Source organism: Drosophila ananassae, chromosome 3R (assembly GCF_017639315.1).
Source record: "Drosophila ananassae strain 14024-0371.13 chromosome 3R, ASM1763931v2, whole genome shotgun sequence".
Classification (NCBI taxonomy): Eukaryota; Metazoa; Arthropoda; class Insecta; order Diptera; family Drosophilidae; genus Drosophila; species Drosophila ananassae.
Genome location: NC_057930.1, coordinates 10046358 through 10066925, shown reverse-complemented (window position 1 = coordinate 10066925; position 20568 = coordinate 10046358). Strand labels below are relative to the sequence as shown.

At 45.5% G+C, this 20568-nt stretch overlaps 8 protein-coding genes and 1 long non-coding RNA gene across 13 annotated transcripts; 5 read left to right on the top strand and 4 right to left on the bottom strand.

The window, feature by feature from the left end:
* Window positions 1-1161: 1161 nt before the first annotated feature.
* Window positions 1162-1980, top strand: LOC6504217 (serine protease 1). The gene has a single exon (XM_001965102.3). The coding sequence runs from the start codon at window positions 1187-1189 to the stop codon at window positions 1961-1963; it is 777 nt and encodes a 258-aa protein (XP_001965138.1). The 5' UTR covers window positions 1162-1186; the 3' UTR covers window positions 1964-1980.
* A 1100-nt stretch (window positions 1981-3080) lies between these two features.
* On the top strand, window positions 3081-3916 carry LOC6504218 (serine protease 1). Its single transcript, XM_001965101.3, has one exon. The coding sequence runs from the start codon at window positions 3102-3104 to the stop codon at window positions 3876-3878; it is 777 nt and encodes a 258-aa protein (XP_001965137.3). The 5' UTR covers window positions 3081-3101; the 3' UTR covers window positions 3879-3916.
* Window positions 3917-4204: 288 nt separating this feature from the next.
* Window positions 4205-5781, top strand: LOC6504219 (F-box/LRR-repeat protein 15). 2 transcript variants are annotated; one of them, XM_001965100.4, is made up of 2 exons: window positions 4205-5101; window positions 5232-5781. In XM_001965100.4, exons 1-2 carry the CDS (start codon window positions 4338-4340, stop codon window positions 5413-5415), a joined length of 948 nt encoding a protein of 315 aa, XP_001965136.1. In that variant the 5' UTR covers window positions 4205-4337; the 3' UTR covers window positions 5416-5781. The 2 variants fall into 2 exon arrangements, with proteins under 2 accessions (XP_001965136.1, XP_014760415.1); XM_014904929.3 differs by having other exon boundaries at window positions 4212-5101; window positions 5441-5781.
* Window positions 5675-8476, bottom strand: LOC6506232 (geranylgeranyl transferase type-1 subunit beta). 3 transcript variants are annotated; one of them, XM_032455135.1, is made up of 4 exons: window positions 8401-8476; window positions 7670-7781; window positions 7462-7612; window positions 5675-6848 (listed from the first exon to the last, which is right to left on the bottom strand). In XM_032455135.1, exons 2-4 carry the CDS (start codon window positions 7777-7779, stop codon window positions 5913-5915), a joined length of 1197 nt encoding a protein of 398 aa, XP_032311026.1. In that variant the 5' UTR covers window positions 7780-7781; window positions 8401-8476; the 3' UTR covers window positions 5675-5912. The 3 variants fall into 3 exon arrangements, with proteins under 3 accessions (XP_032311026.1, XP_014760546.1, XP_001965135.1); XM_014905060.3 differs by lacking the exon at window positions 8401-8476 and adding an exon at window positions 7998-8138; XM_001965099.4 differs by lacking the exon at window positions 8401-8476 and having other exon boundaries at window positions 7670-7827.
* Window positions 8115-9411, top strand: LOC6504222 (probable 39S ribosomal protein L24, mitochondrial). The gene is made up of 4 exons (XM_001965098.4): window positions 8115-8466; window positions 8580-8733; window positions 8806-9195; window positions 9254-9411. Exons 1-4 carry the CDS (start codon window positions 8383-8385, stop codon window positions 9367-9369), a joined length of 744 nt encoding a protein of 247 aa, XP_001965134.1. The 5' UTR covers window positions 8115-8382; the 3' UTR covers window positions 9370-9411.
* LOC6506221 lies at window positions 9363-11842 on the bottom strand. Its single transcript, XM_032455136.2, has 5 exons — window positions 10743-11842; window positions 10392-10682; window positions 9920-10320; window positions 9672-9857; window positions 9363-9616 (listed from the first exon to the last, which is right to left on the bottom strand). The coding sequence occupies exons 1-5, from the start codon at window positions 10839-10841 to the stop codon at window positions 9430-9432; spliced, it is 1164 nt and encodes a 387-aa protein (XP_032311027.1). The 5' UTR covers window positions 10842-11842; the 3' UTR covers window positions 9363-9429.
* Window positions 11843-12226: 384 nt separating this feature from the next.
* Window positions 12227-14977, bottom strand: LOC6506210 (proline-rich extensin-like protein EPR1). Its single transcript, XM_044716415.1, has 2 exons — window positions 14914-14977; window positions 12227-14860 (listed from the first exon to the last, which is right to left on the bottom strand). The coding sequence occupies exons 1-2, from the start codon at window positions 14939-14941 to the stop codon at window positions 12300-12302; spliced, it is 2589 nt and encodes an 862-aa protein (XP_044572350.1). The 5' UTR covers window positions 14942-14977; the 3' UTR covers window positions 12227-12299.
* A 1911-nt stretch (window positions 14978-16888) lies between these two features.
* Window positions 16889-20483, top strand: LOC6504223 (P protein). Its single transcript, XM_001965095.4, has 7 exons — window positions 16889-17263; window positions 17516-17923; window positions 17980-18152; window positions 18299-18641; window positions 18699-19087; window positions 19140-19466; window positions 19521-20483. The coding sequence occupies exons 1-7, from the start codon at window positions 17020-17022 to the stop codon at window positions 20193-20195; spliced, it is 2559 nt and encodes an 852-aa protein (XP_001965131.1). The 5' UTR covers window positions 16889-17019; the 3' UTR covers window positions 20196-20483.
* LOC123257421 lies at window positions 17816-18074 on the bottom strand. Of its 2 annotated transcripts, none has more exons than XR_006507477.1 (2): window positions 17934-18074; window positions 17816-17877 (listed from the first exon to the last, which is right to left on the bottom strand). It is a non-coding gene; the product is annotated as an uncharacterized LOC123257421 (long non-coding RNA). The 2 variants fall into 2 exon arrangements; XR_006507476.1 differs by having other exon boundaries at window positions 17816-17880; window positions 17934-18070.
* Window positions 20484-20568: the final 85 nt, after the last annotated feature.

The window sequence follows — 20568 nt, the reverse complement described above, 5'->3', positions numbered from 1 at the left end:
CCTCAGGAAATATTTTATTTAAATAAACATTTAATGAATATCTAAGGATATATGGAATTTGTGATAAAGTCTTCATCATAGCGAAATACTATTTAAAGATTAAAAAATGTAAAATTCCGTGTCCAAATTCGAAAGTGTAATGAAATGATAAGATAAGCCAATTTCCACTTGAATAAAATAGATTTAAAAGGAATACTAATCACAGCAGGAAGTTGATACAGTAATGATGTTAGATTAAAGTATATTTATGTGTAGGTTCTGTTATTAGATTATGATTGGGGGAGTAACGTTTTCAATAAAGCGTATTTATTTAAAGTGCTTTACACTAAACTAAATAAAATTTAACTTCATATTTTTTCACTTGAACACTATTTTATGATTCAAGAACTTCTGGAAGCCGGTTGAATTGGATTTTACTAGAGACATTGTATCATTAAAACCATTTATGGGGCTCTTGAGAAATATTTATGACTCAAGTTAAATCACAGGTGGGACTTTTCCAGATTCAAAAATCACATCAAGCTGAACTATAGCGAAGCTATAGTGAAAAATAATAGTTAAGTCCATCTAGAGTTGTTTATAGTGGAAAGGACTTGGTTAGCCCATTTTATAGGGCTTTAAATATATAGCCCTCTAAAGATAAAATATTTTATTTAATCGAAAACATAAGTGCAATAATATTTGTGTTCAATTTTTCTAAAAGGCTGAGTAATGTCTTCTGTTGAAAATCATCGGGTTGAAGCGATCATTGTAAATTTCAATGTACATATTTGATTAGATAGAGGGAACAGGAAAGAAATTAACATGCTCACATATATTAATCAAAGTATTAAAAATGTAACAAAACCGAGTCTTATAAGCTTTATTCGGAGGAACAGTTTTATTCTTTTACAATGTTTGAATCCTAGGCAAATCCTATTCAAACAAGGGACTATGTGGCATTATTTTCATTTAAATTGCATTTAGTAAGATATAACTAGTAATAAAGTTATAGTTAATTGTAGTTATAGTTATAATACTAGTTTGTACTGAAGCTTCAATTGAGCCCTTATCACTGACATCGTTTATGGATGTCTGGAAGAATATTTACAATCCTAATTTTGAATATACGGGTAGTAGGAAATGAGGTTCGGAAATGCGTATAAGAGGCTTACCTAGGGTTCCAGATCCCAGATTCGCCATCAACATGAAGGTGTTCCTTACTATTCTGGCTCTGTCCGTGGCTTCGGCCTCCGCTTTCTCCAGCAAGGTCTTTGTGAAGGATATTCCCAAGGTATCCAAGATCGAGGGACGCGTCACCAACGGTTACCCCGCATCCGAGGGCAAGGCTCCCTACACCGTCGGTCTCGGCTTCAGCGGCGGATGGTGGTGCGGTGGCTCTATCATCGGCAACACCTGGGTCCTGACTGCTGAGCACTGCATCAGTGATTCGGCCTCCGTTACCGTCTACTTCGGAGCCACCTGGCGCACCAACGCCCAGTACACTCACTGGGTTGGCAATGGTGACTTCATCAAGCACCCCAACGCTGACATTGCTCTGATCCGTATTCCCCATGTGGACTTCTGGCACATGGTCAACAAGGTTGAGCTGCCCAGCTACAACGATCGCTACAACAACTACAACGAATGGTGGGCTGTTGCCTGCGGCTGGGGCACCACCTATGACGGCAGCTCTCTTCCCGACTGGCTTCAGTGCGTCGATCTCCAGATCGTCCACAATGACGAGTGTGGCTGGGCCTACGGATCCGTCGGAGACAACATCATCTGCACCCGTAACGTCGATGGCAAGTCCATCTGCCAAGGTGATTCCGGCGGCCCATTGGTCACACACGAGGGCAACAAACTGGTCGGAGTCACCAACTTCGTGTCCGGCAAAGGATGCCAGCATGGCGATCCTGCTGGATTCCAGCGTGTCACCTACCACTTGGACTGGATCCGTGACCACACTGGCATTTCTTACTAATTTTTTTAAAATAATGAAATAGCAATATTTTTTTTGCAAAAACAAATAAAATTTTCTTAATTATTAAATACAGTTTATTAAATATCTAAGATTATTATTAAAAATATATATATAATATTGTGGGTTTAACAAAGACTCTAATAGAGACCAATAAGTATGAAAAGGCATTGGTGGTGCAGTAGCTCCATCATAAGCAACACCTGGTTTCTACAGCTGAGCACTGCATCGGCGATGCTTCCACTTAGTTGACTTGACATCATCAGGGGTTAAAGGGCTTAACTAGGTTAAGATTCCCGGCGACATCGCCCGCTACGACAACTACAGCGAATGGTGGGCTGTCTTGGATGCGGATGGGGAAACACCTTTGACGGTTTGTTCACAAATGCAGTGCGTCTGGTCCTAAGGGTCTGTAGAGAAGATCAAGTGCCAAGATGGCCAATCCACTACCGAGGTAATTCCTGTGGCCCAATGTAAAAGCACTTGGTAATCCCTACATAGACAGTTCTCTTTCTTTAAATCTTTATTTTATCTAATCGAAAACACGAGCCCAATAAAATATATGTATCTGTAAAAGTTTTTTTTGAGTTGCTAAACAACTCCTTTTGTTGAAAATCATTGAATTCAAGAGATCATTGTAAATTTTCAAAGTACATTCTTGATTAGATAGAAAAAACAGGGAAAAATAAACTTGGTCATATATATTAATCAAAATATTGGAAAAAATAAAAAAAAGGAAATATAATGACTGATAATGGAGGAACAAATGTATCTTTTAAACGATTTTGGATACGCAAGTTTTATGCAGAATTCTCCAAACTTATTCGAAATAGATGTTTATAATTTTTAAAATATTCCCATTTTTTAGTTGCTTTTAGCATTTTTGTTTTTAAATCAAAATCGATAATTATAAGATATAAAAAAATGCATAAACGTTTTATAATAAGATTTTGTTGGGATTGATCTTCAATTAAAAAAAAAAAGAATGAAGTGCACTTTTCAGTCCTTATCACTAACACCGTTTATGGGGGTCTTGAAGAATATTTACGATCTCATTAAAGTCGAAGATACGATAGTAGAATCAGTGGTTGGGTATATAAAAGGCTGCCCAAGGGTGTCAGAATCCAGTTTCGACATCAACATGAAGGTGTTCCTTACTATTCTGGCTCTGGCCGTGGCTTCGGCCTCCGCTTTCGACGACAAGGTGTTCGTGAAGGACGTGCCCAAGAGCTCCAAGATCCAGGGACGTGTCACCAACGGATACCCCGCAGCTGAGGGCAAGGCTCCCTACACCGTCGGTCTCGGGTTCAGCGGCGGATGGTGGTGCGGTGGCTCGATCATCAGCAACACCTGGGTCCTTACCGCTGAGCACTGCATCGGTGATGCGGCCTCCGTTACCGTCTACTTCGGAGCCACCTGGCGCACCAACGCCCAGTACACTCACTGGGTTGGCAACGGTGACTTCATCAAGCACCCCAACGCTGACATTGCTCTGATCCGTATTCCCCATGTGGACTTCTGGCACATGGTCAACAAGGTTGAGCTGCCCAGCTACAACGATCGCTACAACAACTACAACGAATGGTGGGCTGTTGCTTGCGGATGGGGCGGCACCTATGACGGCAGCCCTCTGCCCGATTGGCTTCAGTGCGTCGATCTCCAGATCGTCCACAACGACGAGTGCGGCTGGACTTACGGATCCGTCGGCGACAACATCATCTGCACCCGTACCGTCGATGGCAAGTCCATCTGCCAAGGTGATTCCGGTGGCCCATTGGTCACACACGACGGCAACAAACTGGTCGGAGTCAGCAACTTTGTCTCCAGCAATGGATGCCAGTCCGGCGCCCCTGCTGGATTCCAGCGTGTCACCTACCACTTGGACTGGATCCGTGACCACACTGGCATTGCTTACTAAATTTTAAAATAAAATGAGCATTTTGAAAGAATCAAAAATCAAATTTTTCATTAAGAAGATCTTCCTTTTCGAATTTGTAGATGATTTATAAAATATTTGCAATTTACGTTGGTATAGTCTATAAAATTCCAATATACGCCAGGCAGAATAATCAATTTTTACTTAATTCAAAGTTAGACAAGAAATTTAAGTTATTAGAAACCTGTTTTAGTGTGTTAGTTAAAAGGATTGTAATTTGGCAGCCATTTTAGTTTTCAAATTGAATTGAAATGATTCAAAAAGAAAGAAAGTAACGAAGTTTTCGTTGGCCACACTTTATAGGTCGGGTTTACTGTTTTACAACACTACTGTCAGCTGTTCGCCTGCAAGGTAAACAATAAATTGCGTCTTCACCTGGCTCCTTGGATTGGGTCGCTGGTGCCCAGATCACGTAATCGAAGTGGAGACGGGGACGGAAACATGTGTACCCTGCACCCTGAGGAGGAGGCCCACCTGGCGGCGATGGCTCTTTCACCCAGTCCGAGAACGCTAGACTCCTCTCGACCTTCAACTCCCACTCCCTGTTCACTGTTTGATGTTTGTTGGGATGATGTTCTTATTCCACAAGTTGCCGTCTACCTGACGCTAAAAGACTTGTTTAATTTGCGATGCTGCTCACGAACTGCAAAGAAGTTCGCAGAGGCAGCGATGGAAAAGCGGCAAGAACTGCACCTCTCTGGAAACAACTCAAGCAATATTGAAGATGGCTTTCGCGTGTTGGCCCGTTGTTGCCGTCGCCTGGAGGTGCTGCATTTGGCCTGCTGTCGCTGGCTAACGGACGATTTGCTTCTTCCACTTCTGGCCAATAACAAACAGCGTCTGGTGGCCGTGAACCTCAACGAGTGCATCAACATTACGGCCCTTTCCCTGCAACCGATAATCGTAGAATGCAAGGAGCTGCGGGTATTGAAACTGTCCAAGTGTCAATGGCTCACTACTGGAGCGGTGGACGCTCTGACCCTGCACCAGAGCAAGCTGGTGGAGTTCGATATTTCGTATTGCGGAGCAATTGGCGAGCGTTGCCTAATCATATTTTTCAGGAGGCTCAACAATCTTACCGTCCTGTCACTGGCTAATACTCCTAGTGTTACCGACCAAGTGCTCATCCAGATAGGCAACTACTGCCGGGAACTAGAACATATAAATCTGATTGGCTGTGCCGCCATCTCCGACTATGGAGTGCAGTAAGTAATCTATGCCCATTTGTGTTCCTCCTCTCGGAGTAGTTGTCTGTAATCGTGTTGGTGCCGTGATGTGTTTGATTGGTTTGGATACAGTACAGGAAATCAGCATCCGCCTCTGCGTATTTTTCAGTGCTCTGACAGTCCACTGTCCGCGTATCCGGACTCTGCTCATCCGGCGTTGCCCTCGGGTAACAGAGCGATCGTTGGCTCCGCTGCGGCAGCGGTGTCTTTTTATTGACCGGCCGCTCCTTGAGGGGGCACACAACGCCTACAGCCTGAACGACTTCTATCCCAGCAGTTTTCTCGTTTACTAGCCCCAAATCCATTTTTTTCCTTTAGCGCCCTAACCCAGAGTTGCCCACTTCTGCAGTCGCTGATGGTGCAGCGTTGCCCGCAGGTCACCGAACGAGTGCTGGCCCCTTTGCGGGGACGCGTCCATATAGATAGGCCAGGAATGAGTTACAACCTACCAGCCATGCAGCATCATCGACTTTTTCTGCAAGTGTAAGAACTTCCCAACCCGCCATAACCGGTATTCGAGGAGGCTATCGGAGGAGGCTTTAACCCAAGGGATTCGCTGTAAATACATGCTTCTGCATGGGACGCTTTAATTTAGCTTTAGGCTTACTCTTACAGTGTAACATTAATTAAGGCTGTACATTAAACATATTTACTATTTATCCATCCACTCTCTAAAGGCCAAAGCATCTCATCATAAAAATACACGTAAAAAAGCTAGACGTGGCTCAAATGCTGCCAATATTAATACAATAGTGTGCTTTAAGTCGTTAGTTTCGTCGTTGGATTCCCATCATTGTGCCGGAATCAATGGCGAATTGGAGGTAGTCGCAGCAGTCGTGGCTTTCGGATCGCCTTCCTTCATTTTGAGCTTTAGTTGCTGTTGAGCGGCGGAGCTCAGGCCGTGGTCTTCTTCACCCTTTCCGTTTTCAGATCGCCATTGTTCATGAAGATGCTGCAGGTGGGCGTAGGCGGCCATGGACATGTTCAGACTGGGATGAACAGCGCCTAAGCCTGGCTCACCGGTGAAAGACAAACCACAAAGGCCCAGGTACGTATGAAACGGATCGGGGTTGCCCTGGGGCCACTTCGAAAACCCGCCGATTAATTTATCTTGTGTGCTTAGGATGTACTCTCGGTTCTTAGCATAGTCGGTCACTTCAAAAGCATCTAGGATACACAACGAAGCCCCGATCCAGAAGGAATAGCAAGTGTCGACAGGCTTGTTGGGTCGGCCCTGGAAGCCGTCCATTTGGCGGAAAATAAGCCACCGCTTTATCCGCTCCACTGTCGTAGAATCCAGACGTTGCAGTTGGCCGCTGAGTTGCAAAGCCGCCAGAGCACAAAAAGTGGTGCCGCCGTGGGCCTCGCCCTCCAGCTCCTGACTGAAACCGTAATCATACCTCAGGCTCCGCATGATGAACTGAAACATGGCCTCCTTATCCACATCACCCCAATAGTCGAGCATGTAGCAGATGGTGGCGGCGCAGTAAACGAATCGCATATCATCCTCGCTACCGTCGATGCAGGCTCCGAAGCTGCCTTCCTTCTTTTGTACGGCAGCCACTCCGTCGACGATGCTCTTGCGGTCCAGGCCGGATAAATCATCACCCAGGGTGACGAGCACGGCAATGCTGGTGTAGGTCATGGCCAAGTGACCCCACTGATACTTCCGCATGCACTCCAAAAGAGCAGCATCTTCTGTTTTTGGAACCATGGCGCGACATCCCTGAAAATAGTTCAATTTACTGATCTGTCTCAAAGTGGTTTTGCATGTTTCTGATAAGGCCTTGGCAGATAAAAACGAGGTGGGAGACTTCTGGGGAGTGGGAATGGGAACTGCTGTCATGTAAACTGCTGCGCAAATTGAGAATTCCCCCACAATTATGCATATTTGCACGCTGGAGGCCGCCATAATAGCATGTTTTACGTTTCAAATGGGAAACTATGCATTGGAAGCTTAAATAAGTTTTTAAATATTCCATTCATGAAGAAACAAAAATATAATTAATTGCTTTCTAAGATAACAGGTATCTTCAACGTAAAAACGATATCAGTCTTACTATTTTGGGCGCAGCTGTATGTGCAGTCAGTTGCTTTGATATGAAGCGAATACTAATACCAATTTTCGGAGAAGGAAATGAAACTGGTGGTGTATCAGCTGGCTGGATAAACAACCAGAGTGCCGAGGGATGCGGCAAGGTCTGTCGCAGTGTGTGCTACCGGGCCACGTAAAGAGATAAGGAGTTCGGTTGGGAATGGGAAAGGGAGTACCAAGAAGCTCTATTTACTTGCCGACGACAGAGTGTTTGTTCACCTGACAGAAACGAATTTATGCTCACCATGAAGCCGCCGCAGCGTTTCTCGTTGTCGCGTGGCACCACCAGGCCCCCGTAGATCCAGTCGATGAGGTCCTGCCGCAAGTAGGGTTGAATTAAATGCAAGGAGTTCAGAACATCCAGACCAGAGACAGCGAAGAACACAATGGTGCTCCTGGAAGTTACAAAAGTATGAAAACAGAATGCATCAGGTATCCAAGGATTTGCTTACCGGGTGTTGTCATGCGAGGCCATCCGCGCTGGCAGGAGATTCAGAAACCGCAGAAGGTTCTTGGCGTGCCTGGAGAAAGGCAAAGGCTCCGGATCGACGTGGTTTTCCATATCTATGTGGCAGGACATATTGGAATTCTTATTAGATTCGTGTTCTTGGGCAGGAACTTTTTTCTCAGTGAGCGAGAGTTCTGATACGAAAATGACTAATAGCCCCCTTCGAATGGTTGCGAGTTTTAAAGAGCAGGAGTTGAAGCTCGCTGAACGCAAGTGCGCCGGGTAATGGAAGTGCGGTTGCACGTGCCCACATTTAAATAGTCAGCACTTACCTTTTGTTTATAATAAGCCGGTTTGCATCGCAATTTAGGGCTGCGGAGAACGATATAAAAACCCAGAGAACAAATAGCACCTGCTTCTTCTTGCAGTACTACCAATCCCCGCGAATTTTATTACACGGAGAAAAATGTTTTATAATAATTGTGTATTTTTCTTGGAAGACCAAAAGGACATAAAGCGTTTAATAGAATATATTTTCGGTGTATTGAAACATTAAGATTATTTGAGAAACAATTATTTAAAACCCCCGCGCAACTGTTTATAAACCTTAATATTTGGCGCTTCGTTGTGAATGGTACTTTGTTTTGGGCAATCAGCTGTTTGCGAGCCGCATTTAATTTTTATGAATTTTGTTAATTGTTGAATTAAATATACAAAATGCGAATAACACAATACCTGGCTAGCAAACTGAAGAACTTCTCCAATCTTCCCAAGGAGTACATTGAGCGCAGCAAAAAACAGGTAAGCCAAGTCTACATTTCGTAGGAACGAATTGGTGGAACAGCTCACGTAACACATTTCATGAAAAGATTTTCCGCTTATTAATATATTATTTGATTTGTTTTTACTACTAGGTATACTGGCAAACTCCGAAGGAAATCAATTACCTGCAACGGACTGTGGAAAGGAAGCGATTCCGCTATACCACGAACCGATCATGGACGGGCCAGTTCCGGCAGCAGAACATGCCGGGAACATGCCGCCGCCATGTATTGGTAGAGCCAGTTGGTGGGTGTTACATGCATAATAACAAAGTAATGTTTTAAAATGTTATTAACCAAATGAAAATCATTGTTTTAGAGGAGTGGAGCTTCTTCCGCGGCGATCGCATTGAAGTCCTGGTGGGCAAGGACAAGGGAAAGCAGGGAATCGTCACCCAGGTGATTCCTGAGCGCAATTGGGTCATCGTGGAGGGTCTGAACTGGCACTACCGTAAGGTGGGTGGCGAGAAAGAATTCCCCGGAATCATCATCAAGTCAGAGGCGCCACTGCATGTTCTGAAAGACATCCGGTTGGTGGATCCCTCGGATTTGCAAGGAACGGAATTTGAGTGGCGGTTCACCGAGGAGGGTGAGAAGGTGCGTGTGTCAATGCGCTCTGGTCGCATCATTCCCATTCCTGAGACGAACAACCAAACACATGACTACAAGACACCCAATGCCTACATCGAACGGGAGAAGGACACACCAGGTATGTCTAGCAACAGCTATAATTTCGTAGAATCTTCTAATTCCCGAACCATTTCCAGCCGCTGTTGTTGGCGAGATTACTTTCCAGCCCAAGCTGTCCACCTTTGAAATGGATATCATGGAGGAAATGGGTATCGAAGAGGAGCGAACGCCAGCCAAAAGCTATTGGTACTAAGTCTACGTTTACTGTTTATTAAAATACTGTACAAAAAAAGTGGATCGTTGAGCTTGTTTGTCATTTCTGCACTGTGCTAAAGACCTCCTCCCTATGATCTCTCAGCGTTTTTGCCAATCCAAAAACAGTTTCCTCCGCTTTTTCGAAGTCGCTGCGAAGGGTGCTGTTAAATGTATCATACAGCCAAGTGCAGGCTTTGGAGATGTTGGTCTCGTAACTTGTGAAGACGCGAGTGGTGTGCTCATATCTGAAAGGAATCGGTTTTAAGGAAGTTTAGGAGGAGCCCAATTTGAAAAACCTACCGCGCCTTGTTGGCTATGTCTGTGATAAGGTAGGTATTGCAGTGCTTGACGGCCAGAACCTGGCGGTGAGTCATGTACTTCAGCTCTACGTGCGGCAGAGCCAGCTGTGCCGCATCCAAAGAAACCATCGAGGCATGCAATAAGCTGCGGCTGTCCAAGGCCCATTGGAGCTTCTGCTTGGGATCGCTGAAAATTAGAATGAAAAGATTATTGAATAAGTCTGTAGAATAATTCTATGAAATACCCACATCATCCTGCTCAGCTGTCGCCACTGCTGTAGACCCTGGGTGGCGGAGTTGGCAGAAGCTCTCAACAGCAGGCCACAGATTCGCCACTGCTCCAAGGCACTGCCCAGCTTGTCCCTTGTGTCTCTGGCCGTCTCTAGCTGCTCATCGATGCTTTCCTCCAGTCGGGTCATGTACGTTCCCCCGCTTATGTAAGCAATGATCCCGTCCTGCTTTACGTATCGTTCGTTCAGATCCGCATAGCTCTCCATCAGTGTCTTCAGTCGCTCTTTACTATGCTCCAGCAGCTCTCCGTAGTATCGTATGCTGAGCAAATACATAGCCGAGTCACTCAGGTTGGCAAAGAAATCCTCGTGCATGGAAGCCTTGCGGGCATCGCCAATCACGCCCAGGTTATAGGCCAACTGAAACCCAAAAGGAAACTACTAATTTACCAAAAGAAATTTCATCACATTCGTTAATGGCCGGCAATTACCTGTGCGAGGTCCTTGGTAGGTGTGTTGGCCACAATTTGATTGCCCTGCCGGCCCATGGGGTAGTTTGGCTGGGGCAGAGCTTCCTTCGGGTCGGTTTCCCTCACCCTATTATTCTCCCTGTCCCGCATCGTAGCCAGTTCCAGGTCCATGCCCTCAAGGCCCAACATGGCCTCATGCTTGCTCCGTAGATGTTCCACCCAGGCCTCGGCGGTGGCCATCCGCGGACCCGGGCATGTTCCTTCCAATTTGCTTATCTGTTCATCCAGTCGGACATACTGCTCCACGATATTCTGAAGGCGTAAAATGTGCAGCTATTGATTGGGTTCGAAAGTAAAAGTTCCATCCATTACCATAACTCCTGGTGCGCCATTTTGGCGCGATTGCATTCCTGAGCTGACCTCCGTGACGATAGGATTCGTCTGTGTCTCCATGGATGAGCCGCAGCCCATCGCTCAAGTACGGTTTCCAGTTTGTCAGATGCACTGCACGAAGGTTTCCTTCGCTGCCGGCGATAACATCTTCCGCCTCGAACCTATTCCGTTTGCCTGTCCAGCTACGAATGAGCTTTCGTTTGGATATCCGTGCCCACTTATGAGGGAAAATACAATAACAGAATTATTTTTTGCGCGCTGACCATTAAATGGGGCCAAGCAAAGCCACCCCTCGACGATTAATGGCAGGTGAGGTGGCAGGACACCGTCTATAACATTGCCCCTTTGTGTCAGCACGTGTGTGCTCCTAAGGGTGAGCCTTCATTTTCACATTACGTATACGACATGTGTGTCATAAAGTATATTTTGAATTAAATGAATATTAATTGCGCGGAACCTCTGATCCTTTCTCATCAAGAATTTCTTATAGTTGTCAAAGCTATATAAAGTAATAATTAATTTAATACATCTTGCTGTCAGAGGTCCACTCTAGCCACTCTGTGTGTGTCAACAACTTGTTATTTACTCTGGCTGTTGGTGTTTCCAGTGCGGCCACAGGAGTTTGTTTTGTTTGTGAATTGGCACACTGTGTATTTGTACTAACAAGTTATCAAAGTCCAACAACGGGGAAGCCGTTAACATCTGTGCTTTGTGAGCCCAATGTGCAGGCCCCCACCCGGACGAAGGACGAACTCACACGGGGGCGGAGTCACCCACAGAAATTGGGTACTAATCGACCCGGAGCATAATCCATCAACAGGATATTAATCTAGATTTTGATAAATTACAAGCAAATTATGGGTTGATTTTGAAGCGTGGAGTCGATTCCAAATCGAACCTTTCAATACCCTGGAAAGCCTGACAATTTTGTTATAATTTAATAATTATATTGTTAATTTTTTAACTAATCTTATAGGGTTAAATGTCCTGGTTTAAATGTTTCCAATTCGCTTTGCTTTAAAAAGAAAAGGATATATAATGTTACAATTGCAGTTATAATTTTCACCCTTGAGTGCTAATTCCGGACCGCCTACCTTCGAGGTGGTAAGAGCCTGAAATGGCCTGGAATATTAGGCATTAAGTTTGAATGAATCACACACACACGTTGCACCCCTACACTGAAACAAAATTTGTGAATCATAGAGCGCTCGAAATAGATGCATGAGCCATTGTGCATGTGCACTCAGTGACAGGTGTGGGGTGGTGAAAATTAATAGGTCAAGTGAAAGCACTTGAATAAATTATAATCTGCTAGACACGACTAATCAAATGAAAACTTGTTGATGGATAGTCTCCCCCCCTCACTTCGAGGGGGTGCAGAAAGAGCTGAGCAAAATATGGAATTAAAAAATGGGGAAGACAGCGCGCCTGCGCCATTTTGTTTTTCAAAGATACCGTTACAATTGACATTTTAAAAAATTTAAAACTTTAATCAATAACTATGGTACAAATCTAATGACAAGATACACGATAAACTTATGGTCTAGGACACAAGCACTTCCTGATAAGATCTTCCTGGTACTTAACTCCCTTCAAGAGGTTCTCGCAAATGTTCTCACATCCGTCACCACTGGGGACTACCACAGGAGGCTTGGGCCACGGCCAGGGCCAGTTAGAAGGTGGCTGGGGCTCTGGCCAGTTGGGATTACCTGGCCATTGGGAGCCTGGTGAAGAGGGGGGTGATCCCGGCCACTGCGGCCATTGTGGGAACGGTTTTGGATATGGAGATGGCAGCCAAGGCCACAAGGGATTCGGATAAATGGGGAACGGATACCACCAAGATGGCGGATTTGGGTTGGAGGGGCCCGGCTGACACGGACAAGGACGACGCGTTGTGACCGTAGGTGGTGGAGTCGTCGTGGTTGTTGGACTTCGAGTGGTTGACGAAGTTGTACTTCTTGGAGTGGTTGTCGGGGGATTGCAAGTTGGTGGTGGTGCAATTGTTGTCGCGGTTGTAGGAGGATTGCAAGTTGGGGGCGGTGGGGTATTCCGTGGTGTTGTTGTAGGAGGATTGCAAGTTGGTGGTGGTGGTGTATTCCTTGGCGTGGTTGTGGGAGGATTGCAAGTTGGGGGTGGTGGAGTAGTTCGCGGAGTCGTTGTAGGAGGATTGCAAGTTGGTGGCGGTGGAGTATCCCGTGGCGTGGTTGTGGGAGGATTGCAAGTTGGGGGTGGTGGAGTAGTTCGAGGCGTCTTTGTAGGAGGATTGCAAGTTGGGGGCGGTGGAGTGGTTCGCGGCGTCGTCGTAGGAGGATTGCAAGTTGGGGGCGGTTGAGTAGTTCGCGGCGTCGTCGTAGGAGGATTGCAAGTTGGGGGCGGTTGAGTAATTCGCGGCGTCGTCGTAGGAGGATTACATGTTGGGGGTGGTGGAGTAGTTCGAGGCGTCTTTGTAGGAGGATTGCAAGTTGGGGGCGGTGGAGTGGTTCGCGGCGTCGTCGTAGGAGGATTGCAAGTTGGGGGCGGTTGAGTAGTTCGCGGCGTCGTTGTAGGAGGATTGCAAGTTGGTGGCGGTGGAGTGGTTCGCGGCGTCGTCGTAGGAGGATTACATGTTGGGGGTGGTGGAGTAGTTCGAGGCGTCGTTGTAGGAGGATTGCAAGTTGGGGGCGGTGGAGTTGTTCGCGTCGTCGTCGTAGGAGGATTACATGTTGGGGGTGGTGGAGTAGTTCGAGGCGTCGTTGTAGGAGGATTGCAAGTTGGGGGCGGTTGAGTAGCTCGCGGCGTCGTTTTAGGAGGATTGCAAGTTGGAGGTGGTGGAGTAGTTCGAGGCGTCGTTGTAGGAGGATTGCAAGTTGGGGGCGGTGGAGTGGTTCGCGGCGTCGTCGTAGGAGGATTACATGTTGGGGGTGGTGGAGTAGTTCGAGGCGTCCTTGTAGGAGGATTGCAAGTTGGGGGTGGTTGAGTAGTTCTCGGCGTCGTTGTGGGAGGATTGCAAGTTGGGGGCGGTGGAGTGGTTCGAGGCGTCGTCGTAGGGGGATTGCATGTTGGGGGTGGTGGAGTGGTTCGCGGCGTCGTCGTAGGAGGATTGCAAGTTGGGGGTGGTGGAGTTGTTCCCGTCGTCGTCGTAGGAGGATTACATGTTGGGGGTGGTGGAGTAGTTCGAGGCGTCGTTGTAGGAGGATTGCAAGTTGGGGGCGGTGGAGTTGTTCGCGTCGTCGTCGTAGGAGGATTACATGTTGGGGGTGGTGGAGTAGTTCGAGGCGTCATTGTAGGAGGATTGCAAGTTGGGGGCGGTTGAGTAGCTTGCGGCGTCGTTTTAGGAGGATTGCAAGTTGGAGGTGGTGGAGTAGTTCGAGGCGTCGTTGTAGGAGGATTGCAAGTTGGGGGCGGTGGAGTGGTTCGCGGCGTCGTCGTAGGAGGATTACATGTTGGGGGTGGTGGAGTTGTTCGCGGCGTCGTTGTAGGAGGATTGCAAGTTGGGGGTGGTGGAGTAGTTCGCGGCGTCGTTGTAGGAGGATTGCAAGTTGGTGGTGGTGCACTTGTTGTCGAGGTTGGAGGAGGATTGCAAGTTGGGGGCGGTAGTGTAGGTGGAGGTTCTGTAGGTGGAGGATTGCAAGTTGGAGGCGGAGGTGTACTTGTTGTAGTGGTTGGCGGAGGATTGCAAGTTGGGGGTGGTGGTTTACAGGTTGGGCTGTCTGTCGGCGTTGGGTCTGTAGTCGACTCGGTAATTGTACTTAATTGTGACGTAGAGTCTGGACACGATGGAGGTGTTACTGGGGGGCTCCAAACAGTGGTATCAGGGACATCTGTAGTTGTTTTTGGCTTTCTTGTTCTTTTGGTTGTGGTTCTTTTGGTGGTTCTTTTGTGGTTCTTTTTGGGTCGTTTTGTTGTAGTTTTGTGCTTCTTTTTCTTTGGTTTTTTTGTTGTGGTCCAGGAGTCATTGTAACAGTCGGGCTCTGGATAATCGGGGTTCTCGTAATTGGGATACAACTCATCTCCCGGTCCATCACCGAGGGGTCCTCCATTATCCCCAGGATTTGTATCCATGGATCCTTCATCGCACTGTCCTGTGACGTCTACAATCTGTATGAGCACAAGGCTCACTGGGAATGGAATTGATTAATTTAATGTATTACTTGTTATTGTATGTTTTTACCACAAATGCAGATTAAAGATAATTTCATGATTTACGCCTTGCAGTCTGCTGTAATATTGTTTCAGATGGGGAACAGGGACTTCCATTTTATAGGTCTCAATACCGGCATAATTTGGTTTACTCGATCTTGTTTCATGTGTATAAATATTGACAAGCTGCACTCGACTTTTTAATAAATTCAGCTAAAGGTGTGCAAATAAGTTCACTTTTATGTTTGGGCAAGCTTATAAAAACAGCAGTTTTTGGCACGTATCTCAAGTAAATAATACGGGTTTGAAGTTAAACCGGAGGTAAAGAGTTCACTATCATTATTTTAAAGTATCAGAAAGACATATTTAGAGTTTAGTTTCTTTGACTAGAAATTTTAGCTTGAATTTAAAGGAGAATAATATTTTTTTTCCATCTGATATTTTTTCAACTGCTAGACGCAAAATAAAAACATATATATTTTTCGTTTTTATTAGTTTTATTATAGTTAATAATTATGGAATATTATATTTTTTAGAAAGTGGAACTACCTAACGTAACGTAATATGCGTATTATTGTAAATTTATGTAATTATAGGAGCCTTATGTTTTATCCTGTATTTAAAAAAAGTTTGCCTGCTTTCTTATTTGTTTGATAAATAAAATGTATTTTTTAAATATTTATATTGGACGTTCTATAAATAAAATGGAACACAAAACTCATAAAAAATGGGTCAAAATTCCCATTTTTTGTATTCGGAATTAAAGGAACTTAAAAGAAGTAAATCGAGAGGGGAATACCTTTTTCCTTGGGAAAAATATTAGCTAGTTAGGAAAAATCCTTTGATCATACGGCCGATTTGGAAAACGAATCCCATTTATGAATAATCGGTAGGTCGGGTAGTCAATCGGTTCAGATAATAATAATTCATAATAATGAATTCAAAAATGTTTGTATAGTTAAAAATTTTAAAATGCGATCTTTTAAGAGCTCTTTTAGCCAATATTTAAAACATTTTGTATTGTTTTTTGTATAAGGAATACCATTAACGGATCAGGGGATCTGAGAATTATGCCTTCGATCTGCATTAAAATGTCATGAAAATCGATAAATAAAATTTTGGACCATTTTTTAGCCTTCCCTTTCAAGATTTGCAAAAATTGGGTCAAATTTTAGTGTTAGCCTGGTTTTAATGGAGAATGATACTACTTAAAGGTCTAAGATCGGGGAGATATGTATAACAATCATCGACTTGCCAAGTATAACCCGGCCTATTCCTAGTTCACTGAATTTGTTCTTCAAAAATGTATATTTTAATATAAGTATCTATTTCTTCAGGATCTATTTCCTTCTTTTTATAACCCTATAAATAATGAAAATTTACAGTGCTCCAAAAAGTATGCTATAAAATATTGTCATTGAATGTTTTAAAAATACCTTTGATTTTATAAATAAAGTCTATAAATCTATTTAGATTTGTGAATAAATCTATGGATTGTGTAAGCTACTAACAAAGGCATATTAACATAAAACTTTTTCTAGAATTTTTTTTTTAGAATGGCCACACGGCGTATGAGCAATTGAGTGCATCCAAACGCACTGGAGCAGAAAATAATAGTGCCAGTGAATTGATTTGAATAAGTAATAATCTGGCAGAGTGTCCGCTAGCGTGGGAGTGCAAAAATGCAAACTTGTTGATGGGTGCCCCACTGGGTACCTCACCTCATCCCCCACCACCTCCTCGATGACCATCCGCCTTTGTGGGGCAGCGAATGGGGCGAGCAAAACAAGAAAATCCACAAGAGCTGTACGGCGCCTGCGTCATCCTGGAAAGCGGCGACAACAAGGCCTCCATTGTTGAATGCCGTTAGTGGGGAGGTGGGCCGAGGGCGATTTCACTTTCAATATTGAAAGTGCCGACGATGTCGACTGAATGGAATGGAAACCAAAACCGAAACCCCGCAGCTGCTTCGCGTCCGACTCTCGGATTTATATTCGCTGGCTGAAGATTCCATTCAGTCGCATCGTGCCTCGTGTGCGGCAAAGATGCCAGCAACTGCTCCTCGCGCTCGCAGCCTGTAAAATATTTTCACATCTAGAAACGCAAATCCTCCCACGTCCATCTAATTCCGGGCATCATGGGTCTGCGGGAGACCTTCCGTAGTCTGCGGCCAGATGGTCCTGGTCGCGACAAAACAGGAACAAGCATCGAGCTGCAGCGCCGTAGTCCCAGGAGTCCAAGGGGCGGGGTGTGCCACCACAACCAGGTGGCCGCTGTCCAGGTCACCGAGCAGTCTCTCCAGGTGTGGAGGGCCCTGCCCGCCGAGATTCGTCATGATCCCAGCATGGCCAGTTTTCAAATGGAAAATGAACGAATTCATGGTAAGTAATTATATTTAATCTAGGAAGAAAGAAATCCCCAATCATAGAATGATTAAAATATAATCAGTTGACCCAAAAGATTAAAAAACAAAGTCTGAACATGTTTCCCACGAGGGCACGTTCAAAATCCCTTAAAGTCAAATCAATAAACTGTCAAATAGTCTGACAAAGGTCAGTCCATTACCGCGGCCATGTCACATGGCTTATCCTCGTTCAAGCATTATTTATTCAAACAACACCGACGCACTGTAGGTTCCTCCGTCGGAGTGAGCGATGATGACAACGACGACCCGGATGGCTACGATGATGAGGAGGACAGGAGGAATGCTAGTCGCCTGAACGACGAGCCGGGCTCCAGCTATGCGGGTTCCGACTTTCTGGACATCAAGACCAGGCCCGGGGATGACAATGTTACCGATGACGAGGCCACCACCCATTCCGACCACGAAACCGTCAATGGTCCTGGAAACGCCAAGTCCCAGGCTCGCAGAATCCATCACAAGTCGAAGCGGTCCAAAGAGCAGCGTCAGAGGGACAAGCTCTGGAAGAGAGGCGGACTACTTGTCTTCTGGCTACTGGCTGCTGTAGTTCTCATCACGGTGGGGGAGAAGCACCTGCTGGAGAAGACCATAGATGTACCACAAGGAGAGCAAGGAAAGGGTAATCTTACCTTGGACTTTGATATTTTTTATCCAAAAACTAACAAAATTTTTTAGTTTTTCAATTGCTGCAAAAACCCACTGGTGACTTTCGTCTAAAGGTTTATGGCGCTTTTAGAGAACAATCTGTTTTGGATGCCACTGAAAATGAGACTGTGAGCTATGGGTTTCTGACAGTGCAGCCCCAGGTATCGGCTTACATTGGCGAGAATCGGAGCAAAGTGTTTCAGGTGGGTATTACGTAATTTGGGTTTTTTTGTAGAATTTGGTTGCAGGTGAACATAAATCGTTAGACGTAATTGAAAGTCGTTTAGTAAGGTGTTTGTTGGAAATTGTTTGGATATAAAAAAACTGATTAGCTCAAACTATTTTTTAGGATATTCTACCAGCTTGGCGGCTGCCTTTGCTCTCCGAGGAAGAGCTAACACGTGCTCCCGCCGTGGCCAGCAATCGCACCTATGAGATGACCCCGCAACTCAATGAACTCTTGGCCTCTAAGGACAGCGAATTTCGATTGCATATCTACAGCGATGTGGAGACGGACTTGGCCATTATCCTCAACTACAACCCTTTGATAGTCAATGCCAGGATAGGTAGCATCCTCGCCGGATTGATCCTGTTGATCTTCTACGCACTGCTTGTATGGGAACTTTTCGAGCGACCCTTTGTGGCCATGATATGTTCCATATTGTCGGTGACGGCCCTTGCATGTTTCAATGGTAATGAAAATCAATCAACAATATTTTAAATAAATAATAAAAAAATGTCCCTTCCAGATCGTCCCAATATGGATGAGATAATCCAGTGGATGGACATGGAGCTGCTAACCCTACTCTTCTGCATGATGTTAATTATATTGATTCTGACAGAGACTGGGGTGTTCGACTATCTGGCGGTGTTCTGTTTCGAGATTTCCGGTGGCAAGATCTGGCCCATGATCTACAGTCTCTGCTGGGTCACCTGTGTGGTGTCCAGTGTGCTGGATAACATGACTACCGTGCTGCTCCTGACCCCAGTGGCCATCCGTTTGTGCGAAGTCATGCAGCTAGATCCTTTGCCCGTGGTGATGGGTATCATAGTCCATGCCAATATCGGAGGAGCTCTAACTCCCATCGGAGATCCCATAAGCATTATAGTCAGCACCAATCACTATATTGTGGAGAATGTAAGCTTGGAAACTTTCTTCTTACATTTAAGTATTAATGACTCCCTTCCAGGATGTCACTTTTCTGACCTTCGTGGCCCACACGTTCCCAGGTGTCCTCCTGGCCGTTATCCAGAGTTGTGTCTATCTGCGTCTCTTCTTCCATAATATCGATGCTCTGCGTCGCAACGAGCCCAAGGAGATGAGCGAACTGCGTAGGGAGATCAAGGTCTGGCAGAGGGCTCTCAATGCAGTAGCTTCCTGTTCCAAGGATGCACAATTGGTCAGGGGTACGTTGCAGGGAAAGGTTAAGCAGCTCAAGAGGACTCTTCGGAGAATGCAAAAAGGAGTGGGATCCTCGGAGGTCTATACTAACACTTTGGATGAACTCAAGCAAAAGGTTTGGCGGGATTGCAAGTCACAAGCTCTAAAAGTAACCAATCTTCTTTTCCAGTATCCTATTAAAAATAAGACGTTGTTGCTCCAATCCGCAGGAGCCCTGGTCTTTGTGATCATTTGCTTCTTCATCCAATCGGTGCCGCACTGGAGGACCCTGCCCCTGGGATGGGTGGCTCTACTAGGTGTGATTCTACTGCTGATCATCCTGAATCGGGATGACATGGAGCACTTGATGCACCGCATCGAGTGGACGACGTTGCTCTTCTTTGCCGCCATGTTCGTGATGATGGAGTGTGTGGAGCGGCTGGGAATCTTCTCCTGCATAGGTGACTTCACCGAACACGTGATCCTCTCGGTGGGCAAGAGCCATCGCCTGGCCATGGGCATCTTTATGATCCTGTGGATGTCCGCCTTGGCCTCCGCAATATTGGACAGCATCCCGGTAACCGCGATGATGGTGAAGCTGGTGACCTCTCTGGTGGCCAAGCCGTCGCTGGGTCTGCCGCTCCAGCCGCTGATTTGGGCCCTGACTCTCGGGGCGTCTATGGGCGGAAATGGAACCCTATACGGGGCTTCGGCTAATGTCATCGCTGCTGGCATCGCGGAGCAGCACGGCTACAAGCTCTCCTTCACTCGATATCTCCGGACTGTGTTTCCCATGATGCTGGGACAGATCGCCCTGATGACCGTCTATCTGCTGGTGGCCCACATTGTTTTTGGCTGGCACTAAGACTCCCTCCGAATTACACACATATTCTATATGTATTCCCCAATCTAGCTGGCCATACGAATCTATTTAGTAATCTCCATGCATATAGAAATGGAGAATATTTTTCACCTTGACTCTATGGTTATTTTGTGTGAGTTTTACTGTAGATTTTGCTCTCTTTTACATTCGTCTCTTGATGTGTATTTACTGTATTTTTCTACATATAAGTATTGGTATATCTAAGCGTTTATTTGCCGTTGGCGAATGTATAAAAATATACAAGAATTATGAAGTATATAAACTTGAAAACTTTGACTAAATTGATTGAAATGAACAAACATTTCTGGGTTGCCTTCAAGACATATTTTGAGTGTTTTAATTTTAGATTTTATTT

Coding starts and splice junctions, on each gene's coding strand:
- LOC6504217 (XM_001965102.3), top strand. CDS start 1,187: ATGAAGGTGTTCCTTACTATTCTGGCTCTGTCCGTGGCTTCGGCCTCC.
- LOC6504218 (XM_001965101.3), top strand. CDS start 3,102: ATGAAGGTGTTCCTTACTATTCTGGCTCTGGCCGTGGCTTCGGCCTCC.
- LOC6504219 (XM_001965100.4), top strand. CDS start 4,338: ATGTGTACCCTGCACCCTGAGGAGGAGGCCCACCTGGCGGCGATGGCT. Junction 5,102..5,231: donor ATCTCCGACTATGGAGTGCA/GTAAGTAATCTA, acceptor CGTATTTTTCAG/TGCTCTGACAGTCCACTGTC.
- LOC6506232 (XM_001965099.4), bottom strand. CDS start 7,797: ATGTCCTGCCACATAGATATGGAAAACCACGTCGATCCGGAGCCTTTG. Junction 7,613..7,669: donor GCCTCGCATGACAACACCCG/GTAAGCAAATCC, acceptor TGTAACTTCCAG/GAGCACCATTGTGTTCTTCG. Junction 6,849..7,461: donor AACGCTGCGGCGGCTTCATG/GTGAGCATAAAT, acceptor AACTATTTTCAG/GGATGTCGCGCCATGGTTCC.
- LOC6504222 (XM_001965098.4), top strand. CDS start 8,383: ATGCGAATAACACAATACCTGGCTAGCAAACTGAAGAACTTCTCCAAT. Junction 8,734..8,805: donor TGTATTGGTAGAGCCAGTTG/GTGGGTGTTACA, acceptor TCATTGTTTTAG/AGGAGTGGAGCTTCTTCCGC. Junction 9,196..9,253: donor ACGGGAGAAGGACACACCAG/GTATGTCTAGCA, acceptor AACCATTTCCAG/CCGCTGTTGTTGGCGAGATT.
- LOC6506221 (XM_032455136.2), bottom strand. CDS start 10,841: ATGGGCTGCGGCTCATCCATGGAGACACAGACGAATCCTATCGTCACG. Junction 10,683..10,742: donor ATGGCGCACCAGGAGTTATG/GTAATGGATGGA, acceptor TTACGCCTTCAG/AATATCGTGGAGCAGTATGT. Junction 9,617..9,671: donor GACATAGCCAACAAGGCGCG/GTAGGTTTTTCA, acceptor GATTCCTTTCAG/ATATGAGCACACCACTCGCG.
- LOC6506210 (XM_044716415.1), bottom strand. CDS start 14,941: ATGAAATTATCTTTAATCTGCATTTGTG. Junction 14,861..14,913: donor ATCTTTAATCTGCATTTGTG/GTAAAAACATAC, acceptor TTCCATTCCCAG/TGAGCCTTGTGCTCATACAG.
- LOC6504223 (XM_001965095.4), top strand. CDS start 17,020: ATGGGTCTGCGGGAGACCTTCCGTAGTCTGCGGCCAGATGGTCCTGGT. Junction 18,642..18,698: donor GGCCCTTGCATGTTTCAATG/GTAATGAAAATC, acceptor TGTCCCTTCCAG/ATCGTCCCAATATGGATGAG. Junction 19,467..19,520: donor TGGATGAACTCAAGCAAAAG/GTTTGGCGGGAT, acceptor CTTCTTTTCCAG/TATCCTATTAAAAATAAGAC.